The sequence below is a fragment of the Leptopilina heterotoma genome, unplaced genomic scaffold (assembly GCF_015476425.1).
Source record: "Leptopilina heterotoma isolate Lh14 unplaced genomic scaffold, ASM1547642v1 Lhet_267, whole genome shotgun sequence".
NCBI classification, from domain to species: Eukaryota; Metazoa; Arthropoda; class Insecta; order Hymenoptera; family Figitidae; genus Leptopilina; species Leptopilina heterotoma.
In genome coordinates this window covers 606,639-624,766 of record NW_025110976.1, presented here as the reverse complement: position 1 = coordinate 624,766, position 18,128 = coordinate 606,639, and the positions used below count along the sequence as shown (strand labels likewise).

At 31.0% G+C, this 18,128-nt stretch overlaps 1 protein-coding gene across 2 annotated transcripts in view; it reads left to right on the top strand.

Annotated features, from left to right (window-relative positions):
• LOC122503648 overlaps positions 1-18,128 on the top strand; it is a 133,746-nt gene that overhangs the window by 85,547 nt on the left and 30,071 nt on the right. For both annotated transcript variants that reach the window (XM_043614273.1, XM_043614274.1), the window contains exon 3: positions 1,051-1,199. In XM_043614273.1, the coding sequence (XP_043470208.1) occupies positions 1,051-1,199 (149 nt within the window). The remainder of the gene's footprint in view (positions 1-1,050; positions 1,200-18,128) is intronic.

The window sequence follows — 18,128 nt, the reverse complement described above, 5'->3', positions numbered from 1 at the left end:
TTTAACTGTGACAACTGACAATAAGTTACACCAAGTTAAAACATAAATTCACAAAAACACTAACAACTATGTCAATATTATCCTTATGTACACATAAAATGGTATCGTCAACATATCTAAAGTAAAATAGTGCAGTACAGTTATGTTAGTTTCCTAAAATATGGAGACAATTGATATCCAAGTCATTTATTATACGATATCAACAAAAAAGGGGAAAATCGGTAATCTACGTTCAAGACTCTCCATGACTAACTTTAAGGATATCTTAGTAAAAAGAGAAGTCACGTCAAAAGATAACAAAACATAGTCTGAAGGAATAGTAACACTTTTTAATTTTTGAAGAAGTTTAAAACTATTGTTTATATAAGATTTTGGAATTGGAACGTTATCCTTTATTTCGTTGTATAAAATTTTCGCTGAACTTGTATACAATTTTTGTTGAGCTGTAGAAGTCATGACATCTTTCTACTACATATTCATAACACTGATATATGCGATTTAGCCATTTGACCTTTTACAGTCAAAATTATTATAATGAATTTACAAAATTGAAAACTCGATTTTTTCAAGTTATTGAAAATTGAAATTATCGATATTCATCTAAATATTTCTTCTCTTAATAAAAAACGGCAAAAAAATCGAATCTTGCATCGAAAAGAGTAATTTTGATTCTAATATCAAAAATAAATTTTTCGAACTCTCTCTCAATAAATTTTATGCTGTCCAACAAAAACAAAAAACTAAATATTTTTAAAAATTTAATTGCTTATTGGTGAAATATAATATTCAGTTCATCCATTTTCAAGGTTCTTTTTGTCAATAACTCCCTATACGAAACGACTCTGCCGAATAATTTCTTTTGTACAAGGTTAAGAGAAATAATTATATATGTTATTGTAGTGAAATTTTACATTGCATGAGTCAGATAGAAAATCAATATTGTGTGTTGCATTTTTCTATACCAAAATAAACTTTTTTTCACTATTTTTTAATACTATATTATTAAATAAAACATAATTTATGTAATTTACGAAATTTTTTATTTTTTAGAGGCCCTAGAGGAAAATTGTACAGACTTTCAAGGAGGAACGGTGAAACATGGTTTATTATACGTTCCAGGACCTGCAGTATGCAGTCTGTGTGTCTGCTATCACTCGGAACCCATGTGGTGTCAAGCTATTTATTGTACACCACCTTATGTAAGTCTTATTTTTTTAATATTAAATAAAATTCTTGTTAGTCTAGTAAGCATAACAAGAGGCTTAAGATTACACCAGACTGATTTAGGATTCACAATTTCACTCGGATTGATTCGTACAATTATCGGACTAATCCACACTATTATACCTGGATTTAATCCGGCTTAGTCCGAAATTTTTAGCAGGGATATAATATGATTCGGGTGGCTGATTATTACCGGATCTTTAGCATACATATTTCGGATTGTTTTGTATTTGTTTTGGAATATGATTTTACCACACTAATTCCGAATTGAAGCGGACTAATATCGGATTCTTTGCGTACAGACTTCGGATTATTTCGTATTTGTTTCGGATTATGCCTTTTAGTTGGATTAAATCCGGATTGTTGCAGACAATTTCCGGATTTGTTGCATACAGTTTTCGGATTGTTTCGTATTTGTTTCGGAATAGGATTTTGCCACATTTAATTTTAAATTGTTGCGGACTAATACCGGATTTCTAGCTTACAGAGTTCGGATTGCTCCGGACATTTTGCGGAGTAAGTTTTTTTAACTAGATTAAACTCGGATTCTCTGAATTCGTAGACATTCAGGATTACTCTGGAGTGTTTTCGGATTTAGGTTTTCGTTCGAATTGATATCAGACTAGCGCGGATCATTTTCGGACCTTTTTCGTACAATTTTCGGACTAATCTGTCCGTATTTAATCCGGAATTAGTCCGAAATTTTTACCAGGGGAACTACTCAAATACTGTACTTCATATTGATGTGTCGTCAGAATAAATGTTAAATACAAAATCTCTTCAAATTCTTTGAAATTTTCGCATGACACCATTAATGCGACGCATCATATAAGAAAATCTTTTACCACTATATTGCATTTAGCAAAACATTTTAAGCGGCAAAATATTTGAATAAGATGCGCCACATCTATAAGAATATAAGTTTTTACATCTTGATCAATTGCATTATTGGTTGCTAGCCGAAAACAGATTCGAATGTATTCCTTAATTGTCATTGTGTTGAATGCCAGCATCATTGCTCCTAAAAGAGCTTTAGAATAATCCGAGACTGATTCTTTCGGAACAATTTTTGTATCTCTTACCCAGTTGAGCAAATAGTAAGCTATGTTGATGGTATCATGTGCTCCTGACAGCATTTAACCTACGGGAACTGTGATTTTGTTAAAATTTATCACCATTCTATATAAAAATATAGGAGGTGATTTAACATTGTCTGCTAAGCCAATCGCATTTACAAGGCTGACAGTTCCGTCGACATTAATGGAAGCTATATCTGGAAATAAACGAAAGAATTCTTTGCAAACAAAGATTTGCTCAGGAAGAAGATATTGTAGCTGAAATTTGCTAGCTGAAATCTGCTTAATTGATCCAACATATGGTGTTCTATTTTGTAGTTTAACTAAAATAGAATATTGATCCTCTGGATCAATATTCAGCTCCTTATCTCTCATTTCCTGCAGCACTTTTCGTAAAACTTTATCTTTGTACAAATTTGGAGATGGAATATCGCCAATAACTTGCATTTCTGTTGCAATTTTTCTGCGTGTGTTTGCTGCACCATCCTTTAATAGAATATTTCCAATTTCTTGGCGTTTTTGAGCCCGAAATTGTCGCTTTATCACTTCGTGATCCTTCAGCCTTGTGTCCACGCATTTCACTTGAAACCATACATCACACCCAGCTACTGGCTTCTCTCTTAGAATAGCGAAAAATTTATTTTTGCATTTAAGGCTCTTCCAGGCACCAATTATTTTAATAAATGGAATATCATTTTCTGATGATGAAGACACTAAATGTTTTTTAAAAGAAAAAGCGCAAGGCATTCTGTACTGCTTTCAGAACTCATCAGCAATAATATCTGACCACACTCCGGGTGTCAAAACTTGGAATTCTCTTCCATTATAAATTTTTGTCATAGGTTGCATCTTCTCCCAAAGCTCTCGACGGATCACAAAATCGAAATACTCCTCTCTATCTAACAGTGAAAAATTTGAACCAGATGAATGATCAATACTTCCTATTGATTGATTTTGTTGAAAAAAATTACTTTCTTCTACTACATCGGAAATTAACATCGATGCTTCGTGATTCTCAGATATTATTTCAATTCCTAGTCTTGTGAAAACTTTTTTCCGAAGCTCTCTTCTATTTTCAAGTAAATTTATGTATACGTCATGCCTCTTCCAATTGTTATCCAGGACTTTAGAAACTTTTGTGTAAAATTCGTTAGTGTAAGGTGGTAAAATGCCATCTCCTGAATCTTCCTGAAATTGGCAAATGGCGTCTACTGCATCCGCAATTTCCACTTTACATTTCCGTGGCATCTATATAAAAATAAAAAAGCAGACATATTATTTCTAAAAAACAATAAACAGCCGTATTTAAAAGAAGTGCATTTTTATCGAAACTTGTCTAAAAAATCAATTTTTGAATTGGATTTAATATAAAGGCGATTCCAAATGAATCGGGGAAGCGATTCTGTAACTTCACTCCACTTTCACTCTACTCACTTCACTTCCACGACGGTGAATGAGGTGAAAGTAGAGTGAAAAGGAAGATAAGTTACAAAATCGCATCTGTGGTACATTCGGAAAAATTGCAATATATTATTAATATCTTTAAATTTGCAAAACTAAATATTTTAGTTTATCCTATTATATTAAGATCAAAGTCGTTGTCAACTGATTTTTTAAAAATTATAATTACAGTTTGTAGGAATATTATTTAAGATTTCAAGAACTCAAAATGGAAAGAATTTCATTAAAATTCTTATTGATAATTGCTAAATGTAAATTTAATGTGTTTGAAGTGTTATAAACTATAATACTAAGATTAGTATTATTGAGAGATAAAAACTTTTAATCATATCAAATAATATATTAAATACGATTTTAAAGTTTACTTGCCAAATAACCTAATTTTGTGACTTTTACCCTTTAATCAGAAGAAAATATTATTAAATAAGTACTTACAAAATATTGAAGTTTTGCGATGATCTTGGAAATTTTCTTTGTATCAATTTAGAAGCTAGCACTCATTAATTAATTACTTAATTGTTATTAAAAATTGTTAATTGACAATTGGCTTCGTACCAAACTATAAAAAGTCGATACCAATCCTCGGGAGGGTTTTTGGGGGCTACTGGAAAAATAAATTTTTAACAATATCAATTTAGAAGCCAGCACTCATTAATTAACTACCGTAAACTGGGGCTATTAGGAACAGATTTTAACTTTGAAGTCTTGCAACTTTTTTGTGTATTGAAATATTGCCTTAATTTTTTGTTTCTTTTCTTGATCTTGGCGAGCACATTAAAGGGTTAAATAATTGCCTTGATCAAAGCTGGAATTTTAAGCAAAAAATACGAAAAAGACGCATTTCTTCGAAATTACAAAATGGGGCTATTAGGAACAAGGCGGTAAAAACCATTGGGAAACGTATTTAAAGTTAAAGAAGTTATTTTTTTATTGCTCGAAAGTAAACACAGAATATAAAATAAATTAAAAAACAAAACTAAAAGAGCGAATGTGTGTTTTAAACGTTGCTGGTATCATCAGTTGAGGTCGATAATGGAATCACTGGTCGTTTTTTGCGACTTGTCGGTCCCAACACTCTTTTACAATTTCGAACCATCTTTGAACACTAAAAACCAAATTAGGTGATAAAAAACAAAAGAATTTACAAAAAACTTACGTTCTGACAACACACTATAACAATTCGGAAGAAATAATTGTGTTCCTTATATACCCGCCGTTTGTGAATTTTGGTTTTTGTTTCTAAAATCTTACTGTAAATACAAAATAAACATATTTATTACTTAGTGAACTCAATAAAGTTTCCCATAAGAAATCCCATTAATAAAAAACAATTACTTTGAGAAGTTAACAATGAAACAACTTACCTCAGCAATCAAATGTTTTCCACGTTTGAAACTTCACTAAAACACATTAAGTCACTTACAAGCTACAATTGTTCACAAAATAATTAATAATCACAATTATTGCATTGAAAAGTGTTGCCAGTAACCGCAGCAACAATTTTTCAAAAGCAAGTAACACAAAAGTTATCGATAAACGGCGCCGATAGCATCAACTCCACCCGAAAACAGAATTTTGTTCCTAATAGCCCCGGTGTTCCTAATAGCCCCAGTTTACGGTATTTAATTGTTATTAAAAATTGTTAATTAACAATGCGCTTTGTACCAAACTATAAAAAGTCGATACCAATTCTCGAGAGGGTTTTTGGCGACTACTTGAATGAGAAATTTTGAAAAATATCAATTTAGAAGCCAGCACTCATTAATTAACTATTTAATTGTTATTAAAAATTGTTAATTAACAATTGGCTTTGTACCAAATGACAAAAAGTCGACACCAATTCTCGTGAGAGTTTTTAGTGACTACTGAAAAAAGAAATTTTGAAAAATATTCATTTAGAGGCCAGCACTCATTAATTAATTATTTAATTGTTATTAAAAATTGTTAATTAACAATGCGCTTTATACCAAACGACAAAAAGTCGATACCAATCCTCGGAAGGGTTTTTGGCGGCTTCCAGCCTTCTTGCCGGGTGTCTGATTTTCTACTTCGACACCTCCCGTTCATATAATGCTTATTGAAAAACAAATGCAAGATCATTCTTATTCAGTTTCTAGTGCAAGACAATTCTTATTCGATTTTCCGTGCAATAAAATGCTTATTCAAAATTGTGTGCAAAACAATTGCCACTGACAGAACAATAAATGTAACCCTAAATCATCTTTTTAATATTAAATTGCAATTAAATATCTAAGAATTTCAGTGCGTATCTATTGTTATTAGAAAATTTAAACATGGATTATCTCTTACGTATTAAGAAATATTGTTTAAGCAATTGTAATTAAAAATTATATTCAATTGAAAATTTTATAAAACTCATAGCGTAAGCTAATTTCAGATTGTACTTTTTAGCATAGAATTTTGAATAAGCATTTTATTGCACGGAAAATCGAATAAGAATTGTCTTGCACTAAAAACTGAATAAGAATAATCTTGCATTTGTTTTTCAATAAGCATTATATGAACGGGAGGCGTCGACTTGTTGTAAAAATACTTTTAGCTTATCCTTGACTTCAGATTTGTTTTTTAAAAATTCAACAACTCTATATCCTGAAAAGTCGTCTTTTAATAACAAAAAATATTTAGCACCATCTAATGACTGAAATTCAAATGGGCCACACAGGTCTGCATGCACAATTTCTGCTATTCTTTTAGCTCTACTTTCAATTAAAGCAAATGATAATCGGTGTTGTTTGTCTGCCAAACAATCTAGACATACGGGATTTCTTTCATCTGAGAATTTTATTTGATTAATTTTTAATACTTAACTCACTTGATAATAATTCACGTGAGCCATTTTCTTGTACCATTCAGATAAAGTTTCTGCCAAATTACACTGAGACACTTGATTTATTTTAAAATACATTTCAAACAACTTGCCTTCCCTTTTTGCAACAGCAGCTACGTTACCATCTTTGTTCAGTTAATTTGCAACTATAGTTATCACAAAACATTTCAAATCCCTTGTCAAGTACGGCACTTAAAGAAAATAGATTCACTTTCATATCCGGCACAAATAATACATTATTTAGTTCCGTTTTTATCCAGTATTTCCCGTTCCACGCATCAACACTAACTTTTCCTATGCCTTTAACTTCTAAAAGATTTCCGTTTCCTATTTTGACTTGTTTCTTTTGATTAATCAGACACAATTCTTCGAAATATTCCTTTTTTAAAACACATGTGTTCTGTAGCCCCACTATCTAATTACCACTTCTCTTCGTTTTTCAGGGATAATTCCTTCACTTTTTCCCAACCAGAAGATAACACACTACTAACACCAACAAATGCTTAATTTGTATCAGTTTGTTTGTTGTTATTTGCGTCCTTGTTCTTTTTGAACCAGCAATCTTTCAGAAGGTGCCCCTTCTTTTTACAAAAGTGACACATTCTTTCCTCTTTGGTTTGAGTTGTGTACAATTTAGCTTGACGTGTCCCTCTTTGTTACACTGGTAACAATTGACATTCAAACGTCCTTTTTTTGTTTTTCGAATTAATAATTAAAGCAACTACGTTTTCTGAATGATTGCTTCTTTCTTTCTCTAACATTAACCTTGACTTTAAATTTTCCAGGGATTGATTGTCGGACGTTGTTGATTCCCATGCCGAGACAAAGTGTTTTAAATGTTCGGGAAGTGACATTAACACCTTGGTCATTATCATTTTGTCGCTGATCTCCTCGTTTCTTTGTTTCAAATTATTCTTAATATCCTTGACTTGTGAAATAAAAACCGTGATGACACCTTCACCATATTCCAATTTGAAAAACTTTTGCTGAAGTAAATGGATGCTTACTTCTGACTCATGCTCATAGATTTTGTTTAGTTTTGACCACATATCTGCAGCTGTCGAACATGATAAGATATGTGTTATCAACTTCTCCTCCATCCTCAAAACTAATATTTTCTGCGCTTTTGCATCCATTTTAATCCAGGCTGTAGCGTTTTGTTCTGGTCTTGTTAGTCCTGAGACTACGTCCCAACACTCTTTAGATTTTAAGATTACTTGCATTTAAAACTTCCACAGGTTCTAGTTCTCACCAGAAAGTTTTATTCCTGTATTTGCTTCATCCATTGCACAGTTCTTAATCACCTTGATCACAACTTTGTTTAATCGAAAAATAAAATTCAACTTGACAGAATCGTATAACGCGTCGACCACGTGTCTGAATCCGATTCTGTATTTTTCACTATTCTATTTAGTTGAGAAAATGAATTTTAATTTACTTTAAAATACATGCTTGTATATATTTCAAACGTCGACGATCAACTGACTCGAATGTCCTCTTTCGTATACATTTCTGTAAAGATGAGTGTCGCCAATACAAACATACAAATAAATTTATTGCCACCTCACCATTCTAACAACACCCCTTATATAAAAAATACGCTGAGGACCTGGAATATACACTACCTTCCAAAAGTATTAGGACGATTACAAGCGACTCTATGAAAAACATGCCATCACTTTTTCAATCATATCTCGCAAATAAAAAGAGATACAAAAAAACTTAACTACGGTTAGAGAGCTGATTAAATTATGCGTAAAGTAAGCCGTCTTTGAGATTATTTCGTTAACTATTTTTTGAGTTGTAAAGTGAGAAAGAAATAAAAAAAATTATCAAATTTTCTCATTTTTGTCTCTTGACTTCAACTTTTTCGAAAATCTAGAAAAATTTAGATAAAATTTTTCTAAAAACACAGAAATCTCAGTAAGTCTTAGGATCCTCTATGGAATTGACATACTATATATCCATTAGGACATAATATTGTAAATGTCTAGGTTTCTTAATAGTGGTTCTATCTCTCAAAGCTGTTGTAGGTGGCAGGTTCACAGTTGCATCTTTCTCTTTATTTAATGATTCCAGTCTCCAAAATAAAGTTTATATTTTGATAAAGAATTAATTTATTTGATTAAGATAACGACGAAAGTAAATGGTTATAAAATTCTAGATTTAGTATATTTATTTCACTCAATAGACGAAGTGATAAAAAAACATTAATTTTCATCACTTTGAAACAGCATTTGTTCCGTTTCCATGCGTATAAAACATGGTCATTTTTTGCCAAAATTTATTAATACATGACATTTGAATTCTCATAATGTGGAGTGGTAGGACGAATATGTATTTGTTTTATTTTTAAACTAGTAAACACAAACGCTTATGAAATTTCCCAGCTGATACACGTGTCTGAATGTGCCAAGTTTCTTAAATTGTGCTAAATTACATATACTGGAAACCTCGAAGAGAGGACGGCAAGATTCTTGGACCTCTCTACGGAATTCGTCCTTGACGCCACCTTGAGGTTGAAAACTGTAAACATTCAGGACCGTAAAGCAACCCACACAGTTGTGTTTTTGACAAAATTTATTCTAATTATATAGGGAAGATTGGGGTATTGTAGGCCACACTTTTTTTAGCTCGATATCTTACACAAAAATTTTTTTTCAAATTTTTTGTGTCAGTAGAAGGTATAACCTAACATATGTCATATTCACTTTCTTTAAATTATTACTTACCCAAAAGAATTTTGAGTTTTACCAAAAAATGCATTTTTATAATTTTTAAAAATATTGGGAAATTGTGGGCCACTGCCTGAATTAAGTTTAAAATCAAAAACAACAATGAACTATATTTATTAAATGGTTAGAAATATTAAAAATAGTATTAATGTTTAATTATTAGTTTAAAATTAGAAAAGAAAAAGTAAGAAATGAAATTATTCGGAATCAGAATTTGGACAAGTCAAATAGGCTTCATTAATTACACATTTTAAGTGAACAGCTTGATCGCAATAAATGTAATTGCTTTTGTTAAATTACTATACTTCCCCAAAAAACGTGTCCCACAATTCCTCAAATGCTTCATTTTACAAAAAGCTTTGTAATATTTATTCATTTACATTTGACACAAAATTTCCTTTTGAAGTCGAAGTACCAACCCTGGTAAAAATTTCAGACTAATTCCGGATTGAATACGGACAGATTAGTACGGATTAGTCTAAAAAAGGTTCGAAAATGATCCGCGTTAGTCTGATATCAAGGCGAACGAAAACCTGAATCCGAAAACACTTCGGAGTAAGAGTAATCCTGAATGTCTACGAATTCAGTCCGTATTTAGTCCGCAACAATCCGAATTTATGACCGGTGAAGAATTCTTCTAAAATAGGTACTGAATTATCCTAAATCAATATGTAAAGAATACGGAATCAGTCCGCAACAATCCGAATTTAATTTAGTTAAAAAAACTTAATCCTCAAAATGTCCGGAGCAATCCGAATTCTGTAAGCAAGAAATCCGATATTAGTCTGCAACAATTTGAAATTAAGTGTGTCAAAATCATATTCCGAAACAAGTACGAAACAATCCGAAATCTGTACGCAAAGAATCCGACATTAGTCCGTTTAAATTTGGAATTAGTGTGGTAAAATCCTATTCAAAACAAATACGAAATAATCCGAAATATATATGCTCAGAATCCAAAAATAGTCGGCCACCCGAATCATATTATCTCCCTGGTAAAAATTTTGGACTAATCCGGGCATATTAGTGTGGATTAGTCCGATAATTGTACGAAAAATGTTCGAAAATGATCCGCGTTAATCTAACATCAATCCGAGCGAAATTATAAATCTTAACTCAGTCTGGAGTAATCTTGAATGTGTATGAATTAAGTCCGTAATTATTCTGCAACAATCCGAAATTATGTCCGTCAAAAAACTCATCTAAAATAAATACGGAATATTCCCCAATCAATATGTAAAGAATACAAAATCAGTCGGCAATAATCCGAAAGTAATCCAGTTGAAAGATTTAATCCGAAACATGTATGGAACAATCCAAAATCTGTATGCAAAGAATCCGGTAATAGTCAGTGGAAATCCGAATAATATCCTATCAAAACACCCCAGTCCGAAAATAAGTCTTATAATAATATGGAATTTTTAAATATATAAAATTCACAGGCAATCCACAGACAGATAAATTCAAACTACAATTATAATTTTGTATGACAAAAACCTGACCATAACCAGATTAATTCCGGACTTAATCGGACTAATTTCACATTTGCAAGTTGCGTATTATTAGACTAACTTCGGACTAGATGGGTCTAATTCCGGATTCACTGGTTATACACAAACTGTATTGAGTTTGGATTTATCCGGATTAATTCCGAGTGACAAAAACCTGACCGAAAGCAGACTGTGTCGGATTCACTGGTTAAACTGGCATAGACTGACTCTTCTCTGGTATGACCTAGGCCCGGTTAACTCTATTGTATGAATACGGCAGTTTTTGGCGCCACCTACCACCAACATAGTAACTAAATTTACCCCAGCTTGTATATCTATATCTATTATATATATGGGCAATTCCACGCAAGATTTACCTATGACCTTGAAAATTCGGTTAAACATATTTTTTTCTCATTCTATATGGAAAAAAAAGAAATACGTGTTTTTTATTTTTGTTTAATCGCCCAAATTTTCGAGTTATGAATTTTCGAAATTTTGGATTTGTAACTGTAGACATATTTTCAGTAGCTTATAAGTCTGAAAATATAGAGTTTAGCAAAAACTTGTCAGGGAATGAAAGTTTTAGTTTTCTTTCAACTTTTACGAAATGTAAAAAAAAAATTTTTTTTTTTATAAACAAATTAATTTTTTTTAACTTTGGACCCTTTTCTTTTTTATTTTTTTTAAATTTATTTATACCTTATAATATACAGAAAATTTCCAAAAAGTTTTGGAGTGGGCCGACGCGTTTAATGAGTTGTACAAAATTTTCAAAAATCACGTGCAAGGTGCTCGTGTTCCACGAAACGCCTCACAATGGAATTTTTTTACAATTTACTTCTCAAAAAATGTCTACAGACTAAAATTTTTAATCGATTCGAGTGTTTTTTGTTTTAAATAAAAGGAGAACAATTTCTCAACATATCCCTCCATGCAAACCTAAGAATCTTCAATTGTTTATAATTTTTTTTTAAATACAAAAAGTTAACAAATTAGTTGTGTAGTTTCCTTTAAAAATGAATGATTATTTGTTAACTATTATTGTTTATAACAATTAAAAATTGTTTTTTAACGAAAGGGAGATGTATTCATTAAATGAACCTAAAGTACAATATGAATATGAAAGAACAAAGTTTTTTTATGGAGAGGAACCAAAGTTAACTATTTGTTAACTAATATTGTTTATAAGTGTTTAGATAAATTATTTTATGTTTTACTATTTATCTGGTGGTCATATATTATATTAATTGAATCTGATTTAGGACATGTGTAGTAGCAAAATAAGAAAATAATTATTCATTTTTAAAGGAAACTACACAACTAATTTGTTAACTTTTTGTATTTAAAAAAAAATTATAAACAATTGAAGATTCTTAGGTTTGCATAAAGGGATATGTTCAGAAATTGTTCTCCTTTTATTTAAAACAAAAAATACTCGAATCGATTAAAAATTTTAGTCTGTAGACATTTTTTGAGAAGTAAATTGTAAAAAAATTCCATTGTGAGGCGTTTCGTAGAACACGAGCACCTTGCACGTGATTTTTGAAAATTTTGTACAACTCATTAAACGCGTCGGCCCACTCCAAAACTTTTTGGAAATTTTCTGTATATTATAAGGTATAAATAAATTTAAAAAAAATAGAAAAGAAAAGGGTCCAAAGTTAAAAAAAATTAATTTGGTTATAAAAAAAAAATTTTTTTTAATAGAAAATTTAAAAAAATTTTTTTTTTACATTTCTTAAAAGTTGAAAGAAAACTAAAACTTTCATTCCTTGACAAGTTTTTTCTTTACTCAATATTTTCAGACTTATAAGCTACTGAAAATATGTCTACAGTTACAAATCCAAAATTTCGGAAATCCACAACTCGAAAATTTGGGCGATTAAACAAATATAAAAAAACACGTATTTCTTTTTTTTCCATATAGATTGAGAAAAAAATATGTTTAACCGAATTGTCAAGGTCATGGGTAAATCTTGCGTGGAATTGCCCATATATATGTAGACAGTATATCTATATCTATTGTATGTATAGATATACAAGCTGGGGTAAATTAAGTTACTATGTTGGTGGTAGGTGGCGCCAAAAACTGCCGTATTCATACAATAGAGTTAACCGAGCCTGGGTATGACCGCTCGAAACAATACGCTCAGGTATAGGAGCCGAAGCACCTACTCCCACCACTCATGCACTACATCTCTCCCTTCTTTAATTTTTTTAGGGTCTAAATAAAAGAAACAATTTTGAATAAATGAACTTATTTGAATTTATTACACCAAATTACTTAAACTCATTAAACAAATTTTTTTTATTATTTGTTTTTATTAAACGGAATTATTAACTCTTTATTAAACAAATTATTAAATTTTCTAACATTAGATTTACTTTATCACTTATTGATCTTCTTCTTGCACATTTTTCCATTCTCCTTCTACCTTTTTAGGTGTGACATTCCGTCGGTATTGCTGTCCTGCTTCATTGTTCTTTACAGTCACCTCTCCATTTTTTGAGCTTTCAATTGTATGTGGTGTAGAATCAAAATTTGAGCTTAACTTGTTATCTTTAACCATATTTTTCTCCTTGCTCCTTGTCTTCATCCCTTATCTCAGAATCATCGATTCTGTTATTTATATCATCTAGCGAAGGGCTTTTGTCTCTGAATTGTCTTCTAAAGAAAAGTTCTGACGGTGTCTTTCCTGTGACGGAACGTGGTGTACTGTTGTACATCATGAGATATTCTAGTTTACAATTTTTCCAGTTTCTTCCTTCTATCTGGCTTATTTTTAGTCTCTTAAGAATGTCTCGGTTTTGCCGTTCAACTTCGCCATTTTGTTGGGGGAAATATGGTGTTATGTGAAAAAGTGAGGTGCCACACGTTTTGCAAAAGGTTTTAAATTCTTCACTGGTGAATTGTTTTCCATTGTCTGCAGTGATAGAGGCAGGAAATCCTAGGCTGCTGAAAACTTCTTGCAGTACTTCTATCATCTTTCCGCTACTAATTGTTCGGCAAATTTTTATTTCTTTATATAGTAGTCAATAATCACGAAGGGATAGTCATTGCTAGGTAACGGACCTAGAAGATCAACGGCAACATCAATCAAAGGTCCTGTTGGAAGTTCTCCTCTTTTCATTGGGTTTGGTGGATTCGGGATCGAAACTAATGTGCAACCTTTACAGGTTTTTACGAGGTTCTCTGCATCCTTATCTATCCGAGACCACCAAACTTTACTTCTCAATCTTCCTTTCATGGCTACGATGCATGACCCACAATTCTCCAATCTCTCCTAAGTGTTAAGTGTACAGTAGTGTTCAATGAAGCCTTTCTAGGACGAACGTGTTGCACTCATGGGAATATATGAGTGCAACACGTTCGACCGATGAAGGCTTCACTGAACACGACAGTACATCTATGTGTATTTTGACCTATTCTTTCATCTACAGGTCAAAATACGGTAGAATAAGAGCCTTTGCATTGCGTCAAAATTTTTGTCAAATTGGACCTATTTTTTAATCACATGTCAAGAGGGACCTACTAAGGTCTTTTACGATACGTCAAAATCTATGTTAAATTTGACGTAATTTTGACTTACAGGTAAAAAAGGGTCTTAAATTTTGACATATACATTAAAAGGCCTGTCACATTTAGTCCATCATGAGGTCCGTCACATTAAATTCTCTATTAATGCCTTTTATATGCACATATTCGTTGAATTTGGCTCCTAATCCAATTTAAAATGTCAGATTCTTCTTTTATTATTTATTGTAACTTATTATAATGCATTCATATTATGAAAACATGATTTAAAATTTATAAAAATCTTTACTTATAATGATAGACAAACTTTTTATAAATTTTTGAAAGAAATCAAGGTTAGAGTTACTAACATAATTACCGGAGTCAGTGTGTCTAGAGTTTATTCCATGTATTGTTCCTCTGCCAATTTGAATAGAAATTATATAACTGCGGTTGCAGCATTTTGCCAAAAGTTTCAATTCGGCGCAGAATATGTAAAAAAAACTGAGTGACAATTTAAAAGAAACAATTTTTATCATAATTTATTTTATTTTACTGCTAAAATAATCTATTATTATTTTTCATCATTTTTCTTTATATTATAATTATTTAGTTTTAGTTTAAAAAATGTTCATTATTATATTAAATGAGATATTTCTTTTTTTAGTTATATATTATAAAAATATTTGTTTCATACTATAATGTATTGAATTATGCGTTCTGCAATTAGAAAATATTATTTTAATTGTACATATGAACTAAAGAAATATGTTATTAATTTAATAGAGTTTCTATTTAAAGAGCACTTAGGTACGGTGTGCCTGAACCAAATTTTTTTACTTCAAATTTTTCTCTTGCATTCATTTCAAAGGTTAAAAATTGTGTGTAAAATATTTTTTAGCGAAATTCATCAAGCACACGGAAAGAAAAGGTCTGGAAGAGATATCCATAAAAATATTGTTGAGCAGAATATTGTTGTGTTATCCAATTCAATGGAAGAGACAACTTTCAGAATGGAAGCACATTCCATATTCAATGGATGAGGGAGCCATATTATATTGTTGAATCAAATATGGATGTGATATCCATAGGCATGGTTGGGCTTACAATTCATGCTATGGATTTTCACATATGGCTGTCTCATCCATATAAACTTTGGTTGGGAGATCCATAGTTAGTTCAAAATTTCGATACATGTTGCGCGCAATTCATTATCATGGCATCCATTTAAAAATGGTCGTCTCAATTTGTCCGTCGCGTCGGTTTCCTGTCACGTCTATATAATCGCGTTGTGAGTTTATTGTGTATAAATAGTGTTACAATTGTTTATTATTTATTATCGTTATTGTCTATTAGTTTTTATGTAAATTCATTTTCATGAAATATGTGTATAGTATATAAGGAATATCATATGCTCAAATATTGTAGTTGCGTGTATAGTGTAGTGGATAGCGTTAGTGTTTAGTATGCGTTAGGTCTAGGGTTCGTGTCTCCCCCATCGGTTAATAATTTATTTCGTTAATATGCGGTTATTCAATAAGTGGTGTGTATTAATTAACAAAAATGTGTATAAAATATCTCAAGTGACATTGAATTTAATTAATTGAGTGATTCCAATTTTTTGTTTCCCATTTCCATTACTATGGATCACCCAACCATAGATCTTTTGCTGCTCCAACAATATACAGCCAGCCATAGAATATGGATGCAGCAACCTTAACTATGGATATCCCGTATTTTTCAATATAATATGGCTGTGATATCCACCCTGCTGGAAGTAAAGAGATACAAAGAGATTAAAAAAAGGGGATAAAAAAAGATTAGAAGATATAATAGTTTGGAGATGCAAAATGGATACTTAAAAGAGATACAAATTTTTTATCTCTTTCTATAACTTTAAATTTATATCTCTTTTTATCCCTTCTAATCTCTTTATATACAGTTTTAGATATAGAAATATATAGAAAAAAATATATAGAAAGAGATAAAAAATTGGGGATGCAAAGTGGTGAATTAAAGAAGATAGAACTTTTCAATCTCTTTCTATTCATACATTTCTGTCTTCCTCTATCCATTTTCACATCTTTTCTAATCCAAAGGAAAGTAAAAAAGGAGATATCCCTTATAGAAGAAATTAATTAATTTCAATTAAAAACTTTCTCTATTGTTGTTAATTTAGTTTCTTAATCGTGTTGTTCTAATTCATTACGATTAACTATAAAAAATTTGCAAGTAAATTTTTAATAAATTTTTAGAAAAGTTTCGATGCTGTGTGAGTTTAAAACTAATTTTGGTTGTCTATTACTGATAAACATTTATTGGTTAAATATATTTACAATAAACTACAAAAATATGAAAGTTAAACTCAAACAAAAACAAAAATCGCACAGTGCATAACACACGCTTTCTGATCTACGGATCTACTGACCCGACGCCATGACACATAACAGCTGGGAATTCGACGCATGCGCGTATAAGTTTATGAGTATGTATATAGAAAGGGATATACTATAGTAGATTAGAAGAGATAATCTTATTATATCTCCTCAAATCCCCATATTCTTAACTATCCCTATCTCTTCTAAATAAAGTAATAGGAGATAGAATATGGGATTGAAAGAAGATTAAAAGAATAACATTCGGAAAAGAAGAATGATAAAAAGGAATAAAAAAGGTTTATAGTTTTGCAGTCTCGCATTTCTATCTTTTTCTATCTCAATAATGGGAATAATGGTAATAAATAAGTGTTAATAAGATCCGCTACATAAAAAGCGATGGAAGGGTATAAATAGGATATCAATAGTTATTAAGAAAAGGTTATAAATTTGGAGAAAGAAGAGTATCGAGAACTTCTGTCATAAAAAGAGATAGAAGTTTATAGACAGGTTATTAAAAGGTATTGAGAATAGGTTATTAATAGGTTTAAAGAATAGTGTCTATAAGGTCTAACATTGAAAGAGATACAAGGAAATAGACAGGATTTTAAAAGTAATAGAGAAAAGGTGATTGAAAGGGATAACAACAAGTTGTAATAAGATTGTGTATAAAAAGAGATAGAAGGGTTTAAAATGGCTATTAAAAGTTATTCAAAAAAGGTGATTAAAAGAAATAGCGAACAAGTTGATAAAGGTAGGAATAGAAAGGCATAAAGAAGTATAGGTAAGAGATTAAAAGTTATACATTATTCATATCTCTTTCTATATTAGCAATAGAAAGGGATTAAAAGAGAAAAGGTTTCTATCTATTTACTTCCAGCAGGGCATGTATCTGGATGTGTCAACTATTCCTTTTTCTCCGTGCAGTTTAAAAACAATGAATTTTATGTTGAAATATCACATTTATTAGAAATTAAATGTTTTTATTTTGAATCATAACGGGACATGTCCTTTCGTACATTACGTACTCCTAATTCTAAGAGTTACATTTGTAACATATAAAAACAGATAGGGGAGACTGGGGTAAACCCGCTCACAGGGTAAACCCGCTCATTAGCGATTCGACGCTATAAACTCAACTTAAGATGGAGATATTGGTACTGTGAATAGTACTTAACATTCAACTTATATTAACGAACTTTTGTTTAGTTTTATGAATTCAGCATAGAATCAGAGGCGATCAAATGTTTTTAGAGGTGTCAGAAAAAAACGTTTTTTGGATTTTTTAGTTTTTTGATCATTATTTTTGAGTTTTAATTTATTTGGCAAATTTTTTTGTTGCTATTGGATGTTCTTCTTCGAAGTAGGGGAAGTGCGCCGGTTGTGGGCACCCCTACGTAAA